This window comes from Cornus florida, unplaced genomic scaffold (genome assembly GCF_030987335.1).
Source record: "Cornus florida cultivar Cherokee Brave unplaced genomic scaffold, ASM3098733v1 CherokeeBrave_3.0.0_Hap2_Chr05, whole genome shotgun sequence".
In the NCBI taxonomy this organism is placed as follows: Eukaryota; Viridiplantae; Streptophyta; class Magnoliopsida; order Cornales; family Cornaceae; genus Cornus; species Cornus florida.
The window spans coordinates 89,135,752-89,157,326 of NW_026775575.1; the positions used below are offsets into that span (position 1 = coordinate 89,135,752).

At 35.1% G+C, this 21,575-nt stretch overlaps 2 protein-coding genes across 2 annotated transcripts; both read right to left on the reverse strand.

The window, feature by feature from the left end:
• Nucleotides 1–1,086: 1,086 nt before the first annotated feature.
• On the reverse strand, nucleotides 1,087–6,381 carry LOC132307482 (putative protein FAR1-RELATED SEQUENCE 10). Its single transcript, XM_059805266.1, has 4 exons — nucleotides 6,266–6,381; nucleotides 2,457–3,523; nucleotides 1,916–2,359; nucleotides 1,087–1,826 (listed from the first exon to the last, which is right to left on the reverse strand). Exons 2-4 carry the CDS (start codon nucleotides 3,483–3,485, stop codon nucleotides 1,221–1,223), a joined length of 2,079 nt encoding a protein of 692 aa, XP_059661249.1. The 5' UTR covers nucleotides 3,486–3,523; nucleotides 6,266–6,381; the 3' UTR covers nucleotides 1,087–1,220.
• Nucleotides 6,382–15,698: 9,317 nt separating this feature from the next.
• Nucleotides 15,699–20,081, reverse strand: LOC132307483 (putative pentatricopeptide repeat-containing protein At5g09950). The gene has a single exon (XM_059805267.1). The coding sequence runs from the start codon at nucleotides 19,754–19,756 to the stop codon at nucleotides 16,514–16,516; it is 3,243 nt and encodes a 1,080-aa protein (XP_059661250.1). The 5' UTR covers nucleotides 19,757–20,081; the 3' UTR covers nucleotides 15,699–16,513.
• Between the last annotated feature and the right edge of the window lie 1,494 nt (nucleotides 20,082–21,575).

Below are 21,575 nucleotides of genomic sequence, written 5' to 3' on the forward strand. Positions count from 1 at the left end.
ACATGGGCAGGTATGCCTTGTATTGGTTGAATATAGCTCGAGCTTAACAAGACTTTATCCGGTAGTCTTTGCCATTAACTAACTTGTTGCCAGCATGGAAGAGACATTGTCTGTTCAAAAGCTATAGTAAATTCACCAGAAACAGAAGAGGCAAAGTTTTATCTCAGTTAAGGAGTTCAGATTAACGCGTACTCAAGTATATAAGCAGATAATTTCCACAACATTTCCAAAAATAATATTCAATCGTCATGCATGATAAGAATCATGTAAATGACTCATTGCAAGTTATGATACAAATGTTATTCATAGACTCCCAAAGAATAAGAATAAGCCAAAAGCCCTGGCCACATTTCCAGAACCCACGTGAATAGCCCATAGTTCAACATACAATGACAAGCTGCTTAACCAATACCTGAATGCCAACACCTGAAGAACTACTTTGATTTCTCATCATATAAAATTGGACTGCAGAACAGAAGGGGCTCTTCATCCAAAACAGTAGATGCGACAAACTAAAAATTATACGCCTTCAATTTCGCTATTTATCAAAGAAATCTATCATTAATCCGTTGATGAGAACTTACCTCTGCAAATCCTTTTGTACCTGTAGCAAAAGCAAATAGTAAAAGACATAGTGCAACTGTATTTTCAACTTCCTTGCTTCCACTAAAGAAACTGACTTTAACTTTCAACTTCCTTGCTTCCACTAGACAAACTGAATAGAGTCTATAGATTAAATTGAGAAGAGAAGACAATCTTAATTATTTTCATACATCTAACACCATTTAATTGTGATCCAACAACTCATTTGAAATAAGTGGTTAATTTGAGTAAGACAACACAATACCTTCTCAATTCATACTTCAAGAGAATCCATCTCAAGAAAGTAGACTACATTCTACAGGAACAAAATGACAAGTTTTTTTTGGACTTCAGTCCAACATCTACAACCATTCAAAATAAATTTAGAAAGAGAAACAACATTTGCACATAAAACTAGGATTACCTGTTGGAGATTGAGGAGAAATCTGTATTTTACCGCCTCTATTTGTTTGCCAGAATTTGAAGTATAAGTTTATTTGCACAAAAGCGAAAGAATAGTATATACTTATCATTTGGCGCCTTCGACGCCTAATTTCATCTTTTGCAGTTCCCTACAATTTTTAAAAATAAGGCCCCCGAGTGCAGTTACATGACACACCATGCAATACATTACAAATCTAGGATTCACCGACATTATTGGGTGCTAAACTCAAATTAACTTCATCAACAACTGGCATATTTCGAACATTCCCAAGAATATGTATAAGTTCTCCATTAACAAAATTTAAACGTCCCTTGGAGATTGATGATTCTGAAAATAGAGTTGCAGTGAGAGAATGGAAGGCTTGAGAACACTCATCACTACTGCTTCGCATAATTTGATCATCCATAGGGAATAAGGAACTCTCCAGTCGCCATCGAAGGGGAATATATTTTTCTGGGATTTGAAAGTAGTTCTTTATTACAAGTACTCGAAGAGAATGCCTGCACAAAATGCCAGATTGTTCAAATTCCTTACAAGAACAGTGAACTTGCTCATCTTCTGGTATCCAAATCACAAGACACTCTCCTTCCATTTTCTTATAGTGCCTCACAAGATATGAACCATTCGCCATTTCTGTTGTTGCATACTGCATAGATAGCACAATTTCATGCTGTAATACATTGAAAGCGTAAGGTGTAAGAATACTACGTGCATGTTCCTCAATAGGCAGGCATGTCTTAATGGGCATATACAGCAGCTCTTCTCTGCTCTGATTCCCAAAGTTGGCAACAATACAGACCTGAAAGAATTCCAAGACGAAATTTAATTAAATTAAACCTTAAATCATAGTGCAATAACAGAAATGATAGAACCAATTAATTAAAATACCTGTTCAAAGAAAAACTGCAGACATGTTTGTCCACTCAAAATATTCTTCAAAAATGTATCCACTGTTTTTGAATACTCGGCTGTCATTGCACGAGCCAGAAAGAAACCTCTGATGTAGGAAAATGGCCAGGATGCTCGATATGAAAAGAGCAGAGCAATGTGTTTATCTGAACCAAGACCATACTGAGCAACAAGATGATTCCATTGATGCTCAAAATCCTCTATATTTTCCAGATGACACAAAATATCAAACTCAGATTTAAATTCATCATATCGAGGTCCGAGTGGCAAAGAGAACCAACTAGATACTTTGGAAAGAATTTGCCATATACATATAACATGTTTAGTATTTGGCAACTCAATGGCTATAGCATCTCGAAGCCCTGAATCTATATCAGTAATGATAGTCTCAGGCTGTCTTCCTCCCATAAATCGAACAAAACTCTGTTAAAAAGGGGACATTAGAAGAAGAAAAGTGAATATAGATACAATATAATCACAAGAAATGTGAATATAATCAAAAGGACTTGTGATCACACACCTGTAATGCCCATGTAAATGATTGAGAAGTCTCATCTTGTAGCAGAACACACCCCAGGAAAATTGCCTTGCCATGATTGTCAATACCAAACCACACCCCGAGGAGCATGTTGTAGGTGATAGAGCGATATGTAGTGTCAAAAGTAACTACATCGCCGAACACTGAAAATGCACGAACAGAATCCCCATATGACCATGCAATGTTTTCAATTTTACCATTTTCATCTGTAGTGAAACTATAAACAAATCCCTCATCTCTCCCAACAGTAACTTTGCAAGCCTCAAGAAGTTCCATCAGGTCATTTTCTCTTTTCTCAGTGAGCAAAGTGTCGTTCTCCTGAACAGTTTTTTTACACGTCCTAACAAAATTCCTAACATCTTTCTCTATAAAGGGCAACTGTCCTGGTTGAACTCCCTTTTCTAGTTCCAACACCTTCACAATCCGATTCACCGGAAACCCAGCTTTAGAGAGTAAAAGAATGCGTTCTTGATCAGCCTCCTGTATTTTTCTATACGCAGGAAGTAGACGCACTTGATCATCTTCCAACAGTTCATGGTTATGAACATTACTGAACTGTGAAACATACCATTGCGTAACACCATCAACAATTTCCTTTGTCAAGTACAATTTTGCATCACATCCACATCGTACTGATTTTCGATCTCTGGGATGCTCCACATTGGTCTTTTTCCTTGGCTGGTTAAACCCAGAACGGTAGCAAACAAAATCTCTTCTATAAATCCCTAAACTTTGGCTTTCAGTTGAGCGCGCTTTCCTAATTGAAAACCCGTTCTTCCTAGCAAAGTTGCTGTAGTACTCAAATGCTTCATCATCACTTTTAAAAATCTGACCAACATAAGGAGTGAAAACAGCTTCTAAGGATGAAGACGATGTCTCACTCTTTACTAGCTGAGACCCTAATGTTGTCTGATCATCTCCCTCATATACAATATAACACTTCCAGTCTCCACATGGACATTGCTGTCGTCTAATCCAAATGTTGTTCAATGGCTTTGTTGCCATTTTCATAAAAAAATCTACACAAACACCAATTTCCAAGCTGGACCCTTTATTCCAAACAATAAAATAAAGTGTTAACTCCTAATCAAAGTTCAAAAGTAGGACTTGATCTGGAAATACAATGTATTTTCTGAATAAATTCAACAATGTGATATTGCTAGCCACTTGCTTGTATATAGGTACAAGTTGCAACAAATAAATATAGAAAAATCAAACAAAAATAATACATACCCATTTCACATGAAAGCCTGAAAAAGAATATGCAAATACAAATCCAAATTTTAAATTTAGCTTGAGATCTAGATACTATAAGTGTTTGAGAATATTATTATAGGAACTCTTAAATTACTCCTTGACAGAATATTGATATGAGAATATCATAAGAGTGATTTTAGCCTATGATAGAATATTGACTGGAGTGATATATCATATATGGGATTGATTTTAAGAATCCTCTATCAATGTATTTTCCATCTTTATCACTTGTATTCTTTCACCTATAATAGAGGTGATAGAGAATATAACAAAAGTGATGAAGCCATTTGGGCTTTGTGTGTTGTGTTCTTCATGTTTAATCTCTCTCTTCAACTTTTATATCTTTCAACAATAAGCAAATATCAGAACTAAGCATCAATCTTATCAAAATGGGTAAAATTTTAAATAGATGAAAAGAAAATTAACAGCTATAAAAATGCAAAATAAACCTTTGAATGAAAGAATTGGAAGCAGTAACGAGTAGAAAAAGAACCAAAAGTTATAGTAAATAATGGATTAATTAGAGCATATTTGAGTTAAAACGAGCTCTAGAAGTAATGATAATCAATAAAAATATACTAGGAAGAGAAAGTTGCAGTCTTTAAGATGATAGTATACTCTCTTGGTAGAAACCTTTTCACATCTTTTTTGCCTCTTTGCTTTCTCCAGTATTTCTGCAAAATCTCGTTGTATAACATGCACATGGAAGTCAATATAGGCCATTTGCTGTTAGCCACCTAAGGACTTCATTAGAAGTGGACTATTTGTTGGGGGGGAGGGGGTGTTTTGTGGTTGAAGATATTACTCAAACAAAACTTGACACCATAGTGACATCTACTGTTTCATACTTTTCCATTTTAACTTAAATATAAAAGAATTTTTTTAAGAAATTATGTTACTTATTTAAAGATAATAGTAGAAATACGAAGTGACCCTAGTTGACTTACCAATTATAGGACTAGCAGTTTTACAACCAATGGTGAGAGATAGAGCTAGGACTATATAACTGATTATGATATCACAATAAATCACTTTAGTAGAAAATCAATTACTCTGTTCAAAGCAAGAGATAAGAGTATTTAAATGACGGTAATAGGTGAAAGTGTGAAACATTTATTAACTGTACTATAAGTCGCGATTAAGAAATGGTATTTTTTGTTATATTTCAGTGTGGAGTAAAAGTACGAAGTGATGTTTGTCGTATGCTCAGCATCTTTAATGCCATTAATGGTAGAAGTGTTTTTTTAATGACTGTAATATGTGAAACAATTATTAAGTGTGGTATAAGATTCAATTTAGAAATAATTTTTTTTTATTACCTTTCAAAGTAGAGTAAAAGTACAAAGTGATGTTTGTCGTATACAGTTTTAATGCCAATAATATGAGTGATACGGGATACCATCAAGAATAACCTTTTTTGATATTGTAGTTATACATCACTTAGAAATTAATTACGATAAGGGAAATGGTTTGCGGGCCAAAGGTCCAAAATCTAATGTGAGAGGGCTGGAGTTTCAGACCTTCAATCACATACAAGGACGGAGCCACTTCATTGTCAGTGGGGGCAATTGCCCCCACTGATTTTTTTTTATTTACTATTATATACCACTAATTTTTCTTCTTTTTAATTATATACCTATAAACCCCCCCCCCCCCCCCCCCCCCCCAAAATTATTTTTAAAAATACACTAAATTCATTTTCGCCCCCCTCCCACATCTTCCTGGATCCGTCCCTGATCAAGTATTACTACTCTTGTGAGAACTTTTGGGGACCAAAGAGAATAGCCGAAGAGGCTAGATATAACGGGCTCATAACTATTTAGACAAGAAAAATGTTTTTGGGGGATCAAAGAGAAGAACTGAAGAGGCTAGCTGTAACAGGTCCGCTTGTCATCCAATCCAAAGATTAATTTTACTGCCTAATCCAAATGTTAGACAGTACATGGACAATGCTGACACCTAATCCAAATGTTGTTCAATAGCTTCGCTGCCATTTTCATTAAAAAAAAATCCTACACGATACACCAATTTCCAAGCTGAATCCTTTATTCCAAACAATAAATAAAGTGCCAACTCCTAATCCAAATTCAAAAGTAGAACTTGATCTGGGTAATACAATATATTTTCTATATAAATTCAACAATGTGATATTGCTAACCACTTGCTTGTATATGAGTACAAGTTACAACGAATAAATAATGAAAAATCAACCAAAAAAATACATACCCACTTCATATGAAAGTCAAAAAGACGACACATAGACGATAAAAACAAATTTAGCTAGAGATTTAGGTACTGTAAGCAAATATCAGAGCTAAACATCAATTTTATCAAAATGGGTAAAACATTAAATAGATGAAAAGAAAATTAACAGCAATAAAAATGCAAAAATAAACCCTTAATGAAAGAATCGGAAGTAGTAATTGTACAAGTACGAAAAAAAAAAACCAAAATTTATAATAAATAACGGATTAATTAAAGCATATTCGAGTTAAAACGAGTTGTAGAAGTAGTCATAATCAATTAGAACATACCAGGAAGAGAAAGTTGCTGTCTTGAAGATGAAATATATACTCTTGGTAGGAACCTTTTCACATCTTCTTCGCCTCTTTGCCTCTTTGCTTCTTTCTACAGTATTTCTGCAAAATTTCTTTGATATGCAAATGGAAGTCAATATGGGCCATTTGTCTGTTGGGCCACCCAAGGGCTTCGTTAGAAGTGGGCTATTTGTGGGTTGAAAAACTTAAAATGTCCCCCTTAAAAAGGCGAAGCTAGTTTTATCCTAATATGTGCAAAGTAGGGAAGGATAATACTTGAGTCCTCCCTTAACAGGATGAAGTTCATCCTTCAGCTGATCCAATTTAATTTAGACACATATCTAAGTTTTTAAATTTTCTAATAATGGTCAGTATCCAATTTAATTTTTTTGAATCCCTAATACAATTTAGACACATGTCCAAGTTTTTAAATTTTCTAATAATGGTTATTATCCAATTTCTTACTGGTTAAACTCAAATCCAATTTCTTTTTTTCTTTCCCAATTTAAAATTTTTTAGAATCCCTCTTTTAGGGTCTCTCTTCTCTCTCTATTCCTGTAAATCTCTACATCCAACCTCCATCTGAATACAAACCAACCGAAACTCATAAGTGACACAAAACTCTACCAATCAGAATTTGTAGTATTCACAAAATTCTAATTGTTCTTTTCATATTTTCCACCCACGAGAGAGGAAATTTTTTTTTTTACCAAAGATGGAAAACATAGATCCAACGTTGACAAAAAATAGACCTACTAGAAAAGCTCTATTCATACAAATTAACATCAAATTTCCATATCATATTTGTTCAATAATATGTTAATCTATATAATATGAGATTTTCTCAAATATATGAATAAGTGTTTTTTATTAGGTACATTAATTTTCCAATTTCATATGGAGGTTAGGTATAGAAACAATGGTGATTGTTTTGGAAAGAAAAAAAAAAAAATATATATATATATATATATATATATATATATATATATATTAGGTTTAATTTAACCGGTAAGAAAATGGATAATGACTATTTTTAAAAAATTTAAAATTTTAGACATGTGTTCAAATTATATTGAACCACATAAGTGTCCACCTTTAAAAAGTCAATAACTATTTTTTATAATATTACCAATTTAACCTTCTTGATTGAACCTATAAAAAATAAACCATTATGTAACGATCCGGTCATTTTCCTTCCTTTCTTTTTTCGATAATTTTTTTTTTTCGTCTTTTTTCCTATTTTGTCATTTTTCCTGTTTATCATTTTTCCTTGCATAATCACACTATACGTGTTCATTTGATTCTGGCTTTACATGCATCTATAATATTTGATTTCCAAGGTAATTGTAATGTTACTTTTGTAGAAAACCACGCTAGTTGCTTACTTTTTTCATAAAGGATATGAATGCATACTTTCTTGAAAATATTCTTGATTTTTGGAGTTTTAGTGTAATTATGTAAAATAATTATTTTTCATTTTAAGGACCATTTTGCAATTTAATTTGGAAAATGACCTTTTTACAATTTTTGGAAAGTGTGACAAGTGTCACACTCTTATGGTGCCACTTGCTGGCATTGGGTTGGAGTAACTTGGAAGCTTAATCTCTTGACATTTGGAGGGTGGAGATTCACCTACTTGTTGGCCTAGGATAGTTGCACCTGTTGGCTTAGATGGTTGACAAGTGTAGGCTTAGGATTAAGCCTAGGAATGAGTCATGGATTGGTAACAAGTGTAGGCACCAAATTAAGTCTTACATTTGTGTGCGTATGAGAGGTAGTGTAAAAACACCTAGTGAGTGGAGGAATACTAGATCCTCCACCCACCACATTTCGTTTTATCCTATCTTCATTCCCTTTGCTCTCAATCCGAACCTAGCCTCCATTGAAGGAAAAGGTTGGCATAAAACTTATTCCATCATTTTAGCCTCATTCCACTCACCTTAGACCTTAAACCTTAGGAAGTAAAAGTTTCCTCTCACTCTCCTCTACAAAACCCTAGATGTTTTCTATTTTAAAGCTTGGTTACTTGGATTATAGAGATTCAATTCTCTATTGAGGTAGGGGTGGTAGTATATTTATACTTTGAGTGTTTTATGATCCTTTGGGGTTTAATATATATTGTGTACATGCTTTTAATATTGTAGTCTTGCATAGTATAGGAAATCCTCACATATGACTTAGGTTTTATTGATTTAAACATGTATGATATGTATTTACTTTGTGTAGAAGTATTAATGTTATATACAATTCTTATTGACTTGAATTGCTATATTTATTGTGATGATAATTTTACATTCTTGCTGATTGCTTTTAGTGTATAAAGCTTATTGTTGAAGTATGATTTAATTGATAAGTTGGTGGTATTGTTTTATACATTATATCATGATGAGGACTTGTCATTTATTATGTCATTCTAGACTTGGAACCCTAATACATGGTTTGTGTGGTTTCAAATTACTTGTGCTTGGAAGGTGGTTTACATGCCCTGATTTTTACTCTCTGTTTTGTCATTCGGAGGTCAGAACGCCTGACCATGTAGGTCAGCACGTCAGAACGCCATAACGTCAGAACTTCATAAAGTCAGAACGCCTGACCATGTAGGTCAGTACGTTAAAACTCCTGACCATGTAAGTCCGAACGCCTGACAGGTCATAACGTTTGATTGTTGTATATAAGTTTTGAACTTAATCATGATTGTGGGTTCTCTTGGGATATTGTTGCAATTCATATGGCTAAAGTTTGGCTCTAATGCAGGAGGTACGTGTAACGACCCACTCCACCACATGGTATGATATTGTCCGCTTTGGGTCTGAGCCCGCACGGTTTTGCTCTTGGGCTTCACCCCAAAAGGCCTCATACCAATTGGAGATGACACACTTACATATAAGCACTTCACATTTTCTCTACCCAGGCGATGTGGGACTGTGCACCCGTAGCTCGCCAGTGTGGTAGCCTGACAGTATCTCTCACACCCGCCCACGGCACACCCGCCCACAAGGTCATCACAATCCACCCCCCTTGGAGGCCCGACGTCCCCGTCGGCACACTTCCGGCTGGGTCCGGCTCTGATACCATTTGTAACGACCCACTCCACCACAGGGTATGATATTATCTGCTTTGGGCCTGAGCCTGCACGGTTTTGCTCTTGGGCTTCACCCCAAAAGGCCTCACACCAATTATAGTGACACCACCATATATAAGCACTTCACCTTTCCTCTACCCAGGCGATGTGGGACTTGTGCACCCGTAGCTCGCTAGTGTGGTAGCTTGACAGTGTCTCTCGCACCTGCCCACGGCACATTTGCCCACAAGGTCATCACAATCCACCCCCCTTGGACGCCCGACGTCTCCGTCGGCACACTTTCGGCTGGGTCAGGCTCTGATACCATTTGTAACGACCCACTCCACCATATGGTATGATATTTTCCGCTTTGGGTCTGAGCTCGCACGGTTTTGCTCTTGGGCTTCACCCCAAAATGCCTCATACCAATTGGAGATGACACACTTACATATAAGCAATTCACCTTTCCTCTACCCAGGCGATGTGGGACTGTGTACCTGTAGCTCGCCAGTGTGGTAGCCTGACAGTGTCTCTCGCACCCGCTCACGGCACACCCGCCCACAAGGTCATCACAGTATGAGTTTTCCCCATTTGTATAGTGCGCACTAGGGTAGTAATCCCAGCAGGTTCATGCATGGAATAACCGTTTAGGTCTTGGTTTACTCCAGGATTTGATATCCAAGTTTTTCACTATTTGGTTTCGCATTCAATTCCAAGTTGACAATCAATGCTTAATTGTGACTTGTAATTTTGGTTATTGGCGATTTGATGTTGTTAAGTACATCCATATTGATGTTGTGTTGTTAAAGAATCATTTATGTTAATTTAAGATGATCCATTATAACACCTTGAACATAGACGTTAAGTGGAATGATCCCTTGTATTCGTTTATATTGATCTTGCAATGATATTGAAACTTTAGGGTATACGCATATATTTCTTCCTACGAGTAACTTAATTACTCACCCTAATTATTTGGGTTATTTTAGAGGTAAAGAGACAGTGCTCATCATCCTTAGAGGCTTATAAGCACTTTAAAATATTTTTGTGTATTGACATGCAAATGTTTAGCATGCTAACTTTTGATATTATATTTTTGCATACCATGGATGTATGGTATTTTAGAAGCTAAGATGGCTTCCTTGATATGTAATGTGTATCTAAGTACACTTTTTGTTGCATGTTTTATATGTATAACATGAGGCCAAGAGCCATTGGTTTTAAAATTTCACAAGTATGTTTTTAAACTTGTTTTGGATCATTTGGAATGCATGTATAGCCTTAAGGTTGCCTTAAACTTGCTTACTGTTTCGTCGTTTTACAGTCAGAACGTCAGAATGTCACCCTTGAACCTTTTGTCAAAACGTCTAACCATGTAGGTCAGAACGTCTAAACGCTTAAACCTTTTGGCAAAACGCTTAAACCTTTTGTCAGAACGCCTGGCCATGTAGGTCAGAACATCTTAACGCTTGAACCTTTTGTCAAAACGCCTGACTATGTAGGTCAGAACATCTTAACGCTTGAACCTTTTGGCATAACGCTTGAACCTTTTGTCAAAACGCCTGACCATGTAGGTCAAAACGTCTGAACGTTTGAACATTTTGTTAGAACGCCTGACCATGTAGGTCAGAACGTCTGAACGCTTGAACCTTTTGGCAGAACGCTTAGACCTTTTGTCAGAACGCTTGACCATGTAGGTCAGAACGTCAGAACGCTTAACCATATAGGTTAGAACGTCAAAACGCCTGACCATGTAAGTCAGAACGACCGATCTTGTATAAGTGCCGAATGGGTGCTCAGTGTTGATAAGTGCTAAACTGGTGTTCAGAACCTTTCTTTTCTTTTTTCTTTTTGATCATCTTTTGCTTCCGCATTTCGGATCCGTTATCGGGTCATCTTTTGGTCATCATTGACGCACTGGGTTTATAAAATTTGGGCCGTCACACATTACATCACTGTGGACCCACTAAGGATAAATTTGATAATTCATTCACTACTTATATAATAAAAAAATAATAATAATCATTCTATTAAAAAGTTAGATTCCCAAAAAGAGTCACTTATTTTGGGGCAGAGGGAGTATATATATATTGTAGGTTAAAAACAAAACTTTGGAAAAAAAAAAAAAAAATAGACCTTTCCTTTTTAACTTAAATATGAAATAATATTTTAAAATAATTGTAAATACGAAATGAGACAAGTTAGACTTATCAATCATAGAACTAACTGTAGTACTATAGATAGAGAGAAAAAGAGTTTGGACTATCTAATTAAGGAAAATTCTAAAGTTTTTTTTTTTTCTTCAGAAGTTAAGGTATTGTATAAATTGAGTGTAAAATGTACAAGGCCGAGGCCCAAAACAACAAAACAAAGGACTCATCAAAGAGTCCTGCCCAAAACAGAAGGGAAAACCAAGCCCAGCCCACAGTTGACCAAGATAATTGTAGTCTATGAACCCTAAACTAATGTTATCTCTACCAACATTACATCCGGTGTCATCGTTTAAAGAGGCAGAGCCTCCCTCACTCGGTCCGATTCCAGCGAGCTGCGGGTTTTACCCACAGTTGTTGGTTGTCGCAAGTTGTCATTTGTAGTATAGTTTTATAATCTATTATAACATTACAATAAAGCATTATTAGTAAAAAATATCGATTATTTTGTTAAAATATGGTGGTGATTGATAATAGTAAGAGTTTTAAAAATTGACGGTAACACGTGAAACATTTATTAATTCTGTGATAAGATTTAATTAAGAAATAGTAATTATTTCGTATAATTTAGGGTAGAGTAAGTGTACAAAATGTTTTTCGTTGTATACTATGCAATTTTGATGCAGTTTTAGTGTCATTATTAGGTGAATCATTTATTAAGTGTATTTCAAAATATAATTAAGAAATAATATTTTACATATTAAAAGTGATATTTGTCATATGCGCAACAGTTTTAATGTTGATTATAAGAGCGATAGTATCAAGAGTAATATTTTTTGTAGTTCGCTTGACAAAATAAAAGTAAAAAATGATATTTCTCAGTTTAATGCTGATAATGGGAGTCGTTTGTGGCATAGTTTTATAATCTATTATAACATTACAATAAAGCATTATTAGTAAAAAATATCAATTATTTTGTTAAAATATGGTGGTGATAGATAATAGTAAGAGTTTTTAAAATTGACAGTAACACGTGAAACATTTATTAATTCTATTATAAGATTTAATGAAGAAATAATAATTATTTTGTATATTTCAGGGTAGAGTAAGTGTACAAAATTATTTTTTGCAATTTTGTTGCAATTTTAGTGCCATTAATAAGTGAAACATTTATTAAGTGTATTATAAAATATAATTAACAAGTAATATTCTACATACTGAAAGTGATATTTAACTTATGCTCAACTGAATAAAAGCACTAAGTGATGTTTATCGTATACTTGACAGTTTTAATGCTAATAATAAAAGCGAGACCATCAAAAATAACTTATTTTTTTCATATGCTCTAGAGAATAAAAATACAAAGTGATATTTGTCTTATGCACAACAGTTTTAATGCTAATAATAAGAGCGATACCACCAAGAGTAACACTTTTTTGTCGTATGCTTAACAGAATAAACATACAAAGTGATGTTTATCGTGCAATTTTAGTGCCTTTAATAGTAGAAATTTTTTATTGACGATAATAGATGAAACATTTATTAAGTGTACTATAAGATTCAATTAACAAATGTTATTTTTTTGTTATATTTTAAAGTAGAATAAAAGTACAATGCAATACTTGTTGTTTCTTAGTTTTAATGGTAATACAAAGAGAGAGAGAGACCTAAGTCACATGATTCCCGGAAGTGGGGTGCGAATTTTTGCTCCCCTCGCGTTTTGTCGATTTGAGCGCGAATACGGCAAAAATTTGCGAATTCCATTTCGAGAATTCGCGAATTGAAATTTTGAATTTGCGAACTGATTTTGAGTACGCGGATTTAAACGATTTATGTCCATATGGCTGCCACGTGTTATTTCATGCATGCTTTCTATGCTTTGGCTAATCATATAATATATTAAAATGGATGATGCAACCATGATCAACTCATCAGATTGGAGAAACTTCATCTCTTGCTCAGCAACCCAAAACAAATCGGCATATATCTATGAGACACTTGCAATCGAAGGCTTGGCGTACCAGAATCGAATCAATAGTTGCTCTAGTAGAATAGAGTCTTTCGACCGGCCGAAAACCACCACCGCGACCTCTGGACTGAATGGCTACAAGCACTGCGAAGGGTGAGGTACTCAGTTACCATTTTAGAGCTCATCTCTATTGCAGATAATTTTGATCTAGGGATTATTAGGATTTTCTTTCCTTTTTCACCCAATGGGCTTGTTTATCTTATTCCTATGCCTTTGGGCCTGTCTAAGATGGACTTTTTCATAGCTTAGTGTCACGGGCCTAGAGATTTGGCGCAGCGGCACGACTCGTGCGGAACCAAGGCATTTCTTCAGCTCGCGCAAGCGCCCTAGTCAGCTACCACGACTTGCCCTCCCAATGATATATGCTGACTGGTTTCGACCTGCTTTGGTCTCATCAGGGGAACCGCTCCAGCTCCCAACCAGTTTGTGCAGGGATGGCCAACTCCCTTCTTCATAATCAAGTTCACGACCAGCGACAAGCACCTCGCACTGAACCTAGTCAACCTGCCTGAACTATGAAGAGGTACCATCCTGTGCTTCTGCACGCCCCTTCCCTGGAACCATTCCCAGTCAAATTCTACTCTTTGCCAACCAGCATGCATGTCTTCCATCCTCCAAGCGTCTTAGGAATCACTTCGTGACATTAAGCTAAGAATGCCTTTGGGCCAGTCCTCTCTTTTTCAATAAATTATTTCCTTATATATTCAAAATTGTTTTGCTTTATATATTAATGTTTACTGCACAATAATATATTTGTAGATACAATATCAAAAATATATAATTAAAATAAATGTAGTAATAAAAAATATTTTATAAATTAATATAATCATGTTTCAAATAAAATAATTATATGTACACAAACATAAAATATATAATATACAGGCGCTCTCAAGACGCATACGCTCTCAACTAATTTTGGACTTTGCCACTCTCACGCTCTCGCTCCCACTCTCGCACCCGCATTATGTGACTTAAAGATAGACCACCAAGAGTAACGTTTTTTATTGTATGTTCGAGAAAATAAAAGTACAAAGTGATGTTTTTCGTATGCTCCATGGTTTTAATGCTAATAGTGAAAGCGAGACTATCCAAAAGTAACCTTTTTTTATCATATGTTCGACAGAATAAAAAAACAAAGTGATGTTTGTCGACATCTTTTTTTTTTTTTTTTTCTAATTGGTACTCACACAAATTTGTCTCTTATGAAACTTGAACCCCTATCGCCTTTTTGGGAAGTAAAAAACTGATACTATTAAGCCATTGGCCCATTAGTTACGCTCGACAATTTTAATGCTAATGGTAAGGGCGAGACATCAAAAGCAACCTATTTTGCTGTATACTCTACATAATAAAAGTAGAAAGTGATAATTGTCCTATACTTGACAGTTTTAATACTAGTAATAAGAGGGAACACCAAGTGTAACTTTTTTCGTCGTGTTCTCGACCGAATAAAAACACAAAGTAATGTTTGTTGTATGCTCGACCGAATAAAAGTACAAAGTAATGTTTGTTGTAGGCTGAACAATTCTAGACTAACAATAAAAGCGAAGCCATCATACAACAGAATAAAATTACAAAGTGGTGGTTATAATAAAATTGACCGTTTTAATACTAACAATAAGAGCCCAATGAGAAGAGAAATGGTTTTGGTCCGAAATCAAATGTGAGAGGAGCTGGAGTTAAAGAGGCTAGGTGACTCTCCCTATTCGCCTTAATGAGCCCAAAACCCTCCACATCAAAATCTAACGTAAAACAAGAATCATCTAAAAGCTTCTTCAACCTCGAAAGCATCCTAGAAAATTCATCAAAAGTGAAAAACGAAGTCATTGACGGTATTAGTGGGCTGACACGTCAAACCACCGATCATACAGCTGTTTTAACGCACAACAACAACAATAGATACGCTTTTACAAGTTGGAACAATAACTGCGGCCACACATCGGAGGAATGTGCCAACTACGAAGAGGGGCATTTTAGTAATTGACCCAGCCTGTACCAAAGACACATGGACAAGGATAAAAATCCAACTGATGGTTTGAAACCTGAAACCTCTATACAAAACTGTGTGTGAACATCTTCATCATCATGATATTTTTAAAAACAGTTATTTAACTTCATTAGATAATTAAGTCTGAACACGTCTATCAGGGAAGCTAAGAAGTGAATGGCTTGATATTTGACCAAGAAAATATATGTATCACCATGTCAAAGATTAGTCCAAGACTATTTCTTGAAATATTATATATATATAGTGATACATGCTTCAAAATATATGGCAAATCGATGTCATTTACACTTCCTATATCAGCTCAAGGTGTGACATGATACTAAAATAAATAACATCAGAAAAGTTGTTATAGGCTACCCCATGACAGTTTCCATATATGCTGGACAAACAAACTCAACTCAGTGGAGCCTTGTTCAGTGTTCCGGTTACACTTCTTTTTCACAATTCTGTTCCATCTGCCAAATGTTTTCTAACATGACAACGGGTCAATGTCTTTTCTCGCAATCTGAACAAAAATTCCTCTGACCTTTCCCCAGCCTTTGGAAGTTTGGAAGCGCCTTTAAAATAAAATTGAATCATTCCTTCTTGGTGCAGCTACTGATCTTTGTTGCAGAAGGCATAGACCATCTTTGACAAGCTTCTCTGATCCTGTATTCTCAGTGCTTCTGTAGCATTCCCAATAATGTGTTTCATTTGTCTCTTCTTGTCTCGCTGCCCTTCCATGTCAACGTTTTCCAATTCATGCACATTCCATAAATTAGTCCGAGATAGGGTCAGTACAAATCTGTCAGCACAAAGTAATTTTCTTTCCAAGATGCTTGATCTCAGCTAGTCTTGCCCAAGTCCTCGTAATACTAAATTAGGGGAAGGATAAACCCATGGCTCAGTTCCTAGTTCCTACCACCATCTAATTCTTTCAGCGTATGTAAGAAGTTGTATGCCGAATCTATTCCACTCGTAAACACGTCTGCCTTCTAAAATAGCAGTGCTGGTTCAATCACCAGTAATCTCCACATGAACACTTACCATCAACAAAATGATGGAATCGGTTTGAATCTCGTAATACTATTTGTCGACCCACAATCTTTGAGATATATTTAAAGGCAGAGTGACAGTCCCCACAAACTCTCAGATTTTTCATTATTCTTATAGGCAATGATGATTTGCGAGTGAGAACAAATGCAATTGCAAGTTTCTCACTGTGATAGCTCAGGAGTTCTTCCTTGTTCTCTAGTTCAAGATCATATAGGGCAAATTTTGTCTGAGGCACATATCCGGCATCCCTCATTTTTCTGTGCAGTTCCCTAAGCTTTTCGTAGATAGCCTCATTATCTGGATGTGATTTGTCTCCAGCTACAAAGGTATGAACACCATCCATCATGGTGACCCAACTACACCCAGTTTCCTTCTTCACTGCTGCTTCCCTCATTGCAGCCCTCGCTTTCGCCATATCTTCCCACTTCCCCCCAGAGGCATACATATTAGAAAGGAGAACATAGTTCACTGCATTTTGAGGTTCCAACTCCAAAAGCATTTCAGCAGCCCTCCTACCTAAATCTGTTTTCCGAACATTTACTCGACAGCAAGCCCCTAGAACTGTCCTCCAAATAAGAACACTAGGGTTCATCGGCATTCTATTGATGAAGTCCTCCAACTTATCAAGTTCACCCGCCCGCCCAAGGAGATCCGCCATACATGAGAAGTGCTCCATGCGAGGGGACAACCCAAAACTTTTGCTCATGGAATGAAAATGCTGAAAACCTTGTTCAACAAACCCCGCGTGGCTACAAGCTGATAAGACACCAACAAAGGTGACATGATCCGGAGTTTGACCCTCTAGCTTCATTTTCTTAAAAATTTCTAGAGCTTTCTCTCCATGTCCATGTCGTGCATAACCAGATATCATTGAATTCCAAGAATATACATTCCTCGTGGGCATCAGCCCAAAAAACCTTGAAGCATAATCTATTCTTCCGCATTTGGAATACATGTCAACAAGTGCACTCCCAACCACGACATCGGACTCCAAACAAGCTCTAGTACCACAACCATGAACTTCCATGCCACGCTCCAATGTTGCAACTGAGGCACATGCACTAAGAACAGTAGCAAATGTGAAGCAGTCTAATCTCTGACCCTGCTGCAACATAAGCCACACAATATCCATGGCCTGGGGTAATAACTCATTATGTATATATCCAGAAATCATGGAATTCCAACTCACATCATCCCTCCTATCAGACATTCTAGCAAAGATTTTCTCACAGTCATCCATCTTTCCGCACTTCCCATAGCAAGAAAGAAGTGCATTCTCAATAGCACTGTCATCCATGAGACGGTATTTTAGAGCTAAAGCATGAATCTGATGGCCCAGTTCAAGAAGTGAAAGAGATGAGACTGCTGCAAGAATGTTGATAAAAGTGACTCTGTTAAGACTCCATCCATGTCGCATCATCTCTAAGAAATAACTTACAGCTTTGGAAACAGATGCCTCCGAATCGGCAAGTGCCCCAATAATAGAATTCCATGAAACTTGATCGTACTTCGGCATCAAGAAGAACACTTCTTGAGATTCAGTGATATACCCTGTCTCTGCATATAGTGCAAGAAGAGCATTTGAAACCGAAACGTCCAAATCAAGTCCCAATTTAAACCCTTCACAATGTAATTGTTTTCCCAGCCTTACCCAGCCCAAGCTTGCACATGAGCTCAAAGCACTGATCAACGTGAAATTTGAAGAGATTAATCCACTTCTCCTCATTGTTCGGAAGCTCATGACTGCATCTTCATAACACTCATTCTGGTCAAGACCAGAGATCATGGAGTTCCAGGAAACCGAATCCTTATCAACCATGAGTCTGAAAACAGAACAAGCATCTTTAATTGCAGCACATTTAGAATACATATTTACTAGCCCATTTCCAACTGCAACCACGGAATTACTTATGCCAGTTCGGATAACATGAGCATGAACCTCTCTACCTTTTCTTCTCCCTTCTTCCAACACACAAAAATCAGCAATAGCACTCAAAAGAATCACATAAGAATCAGAGTTTATGCTAATCAAGTCTTTCATCTCCATAAAAATCTCAGCTGCTTCTACTCCCTGCTTTTGCCTCACCAAACCAACCATCAATCCGTTCATGGACACCGCATTCCTGTCACTCATTTGCTCAAAAATCTTCTTAGCACCATCAAGAAAACCAAACTTTGCACACCCACTTACCAAAGCACTGCCCACATACAGGTCTTGTAGGAAACCTGATTTTTTAATTTTGGCAAGCAACTGCTTAAGCAGACACAGACCAGAATCAATAGAAGAACAAGCTGCAGTTATTAAGCTGCCAAAAGTATATTCACTAGGTTTGAAACTAAATCCCATGCCCTCCTTTTGCATGTTAGAGAACAGCTCAAAAGCAGAATTTGCATCACCTCTCTGAGAATAAACTGAAATAATAGAATTCCACGATATAGAGTTTTTCATCCGTATCCCATTAAAAACACGACAAGCATGATCAGCAGAGTCCATACATTTCCAATACATTGAAATCAATACGTTACAAACCACTACATCAAACGCATACCAGGTTTTCGAAATTAAACCATGAATTTGCAATCCAAATTTAAGCCCACAAGGTCCTGACACCTGGCAAGCTCGTAGAGCACTACAAATAGAATAATGACTATGAAAATACCCCGCACAGATCATTTCCCGGAAAAGAGCACATGCCTCATTGGCCATGTCATTTTGGGTATAACCCGAGATCAAACAAGACCAAGTAACAGAATTCCTAGTAAGCATTTCGTCGAACAAATTACGTGCAGAAACCATATCACCCGTTCTAACATATAAATTAATAAGTGTATTCGATAAATACAAATCACCCACAAACCCAATTTTAATAATTTGTAAATGAAGCTGTTTAGCATCCTCAGGGCAACAAGAAAACTGACATTGGCGGACGAGAAATTCGTATATTTCCGAACTCCATGGCAAAACATGAATGGATTTTTGGGGTGGAATTGATGAGGAGAATTGGGACAGAGAGTTCTTGTATCGATCACCCAGGTTTTGCAATGAGTTCAAATGAGGCAATTGTTGGATAGAATGATTAGGAACTTGTGGGTTGAAGAGAAGAGGGTCCTGTGAGGGAACAAGTGGGGCAGTGAATATACTGAAAGCAGAGTTCTTGTGATAGGAAATTCGTCTGTGTGTTGAAATCAGGTTACCGCGAAACATTGGTTGGTTGAAGAAGGAGAAGTTTGATTCATGCCTTCTTCTTATTTCCTTTTCGCGCCGTTTTTCGGTTTTCAAAACCGGACAGTATTGGGTGTAGGCAAAAGTCGGGTTTCAATTTCCCTTTTTATGTGAATTGAGAGAATGAAGAGTGAAAACATAAAATATTTACCCAAAAAAAAAGTGAAAACATAAAAACATGTCTATTTTTGGATTCGTTCAATAACGTCAAACAATGTTTCTTGTTTTCTCTTTGAAAAAGACAAAACAAAAACAAAAAAAAAGATGTTTTTCATTTTTTGTAAAAAAAAAATCAGGTAATTGCACAAAAATGTTGTCTTGGTCACTTTCTCTTTTAGTTGAATTAAATTTCATTTATCAAAAAATGTACGAGTTAGTTTTAAAAAGGAGAAAGGCATGTATTTTGAATGAGAAAGTATGAAAACCTACTTAATGTTAAAAAGTATAATGATATTGATGTTTCTGATGATTTCAGTATCAAGTCCAAAAACATTTTCAGTGGGTACATTTATTTCAAACAAAATTCATATTATTCATGTTATATTATTAAAATATATGTATGTTTAATACTATGTTTTATTTTTTATAGTGGAAAATGTTTTTTATTTTTGTTAAAAAAGTAAAAATCACATAATTGAACAGAAAATTTGTTTTGGTCCTTATCTCTTTTGGTTGAATTCAAATCCCTTTACTAGAAATGTACAAGTTAGTTCGTAAAGGAGAAAGACATGTATTCTGAAAGAAAAAATATGAAAATCTACTTAATGTTTAAAAGTAAAATAATATTAATGTTTTTTATGTTTTCAGCATTGTAGTGCAAATACATTTATTTTCCCTACCATGATTACACAGGCACGTTGATTTCAAACAAAATTCATATTATTCATGTTATATAATAATACTGCTACATATTAAATAGTAATAAAATATATATATTTTTAAGATATAATATATTATATAATAATGTAAATTATTTATTTTTATTTAATTAAAATATATTTTTAATATATAATATATTATATAATACTGTAAGTTTTTTTTGAGACAAAAATATTTATGATTTATTTTATATATTTTTTATTTTATATAATATTGATAAATTATTATGGAATAGATATTTTATAATATTATATACCAGATCTATATTGTATATTATATGTAAATTTTATATTATAATTAATTTATAATTTTATAATACATTATATATTTTATTACATATAAGAGATATTATTTAACATTTTTGATTTGTTATAATATATTATATGTTTAATATATTATATGATAACATGATAATGTTATACATAATGTATATACATGTATATATATACATACACATATATAATTGGTGACAAAATTCTTGTCTTATTATTAAGATTTGTAATTTTAAATTAAATATTATATTTTATTATCAGGTGTGAAATAATTGAATTGCATACGTTCGTCATATTTTAAGGTTTTATGGCATTAACGAAAATTTTAAAAATAGAATAAATTTTTTAAAAAATATTATGTACATCATCGGGTAACAAATATGTATTACTAAACACTGTTATTATTTTCAATTTTCAAAATTGTAGCAAATAAATGTCATTTTTACTTTCTACCAAATAAGTAAAAATCATGTTCTTACTTTCTTGAGAGTGCAAAAAGAAAAAACAAAAATGTTACTACACTTTTGTTTTCAGAAAACCGAAACATAAAAATAATTCCAAATTCAATTTTTTTTTTTGAAAGTGGTTTTTCTGAATATTGAGTTACACAAACTTGATTTTATAGGCCAGTATAGCTCTTAAAATTCTTA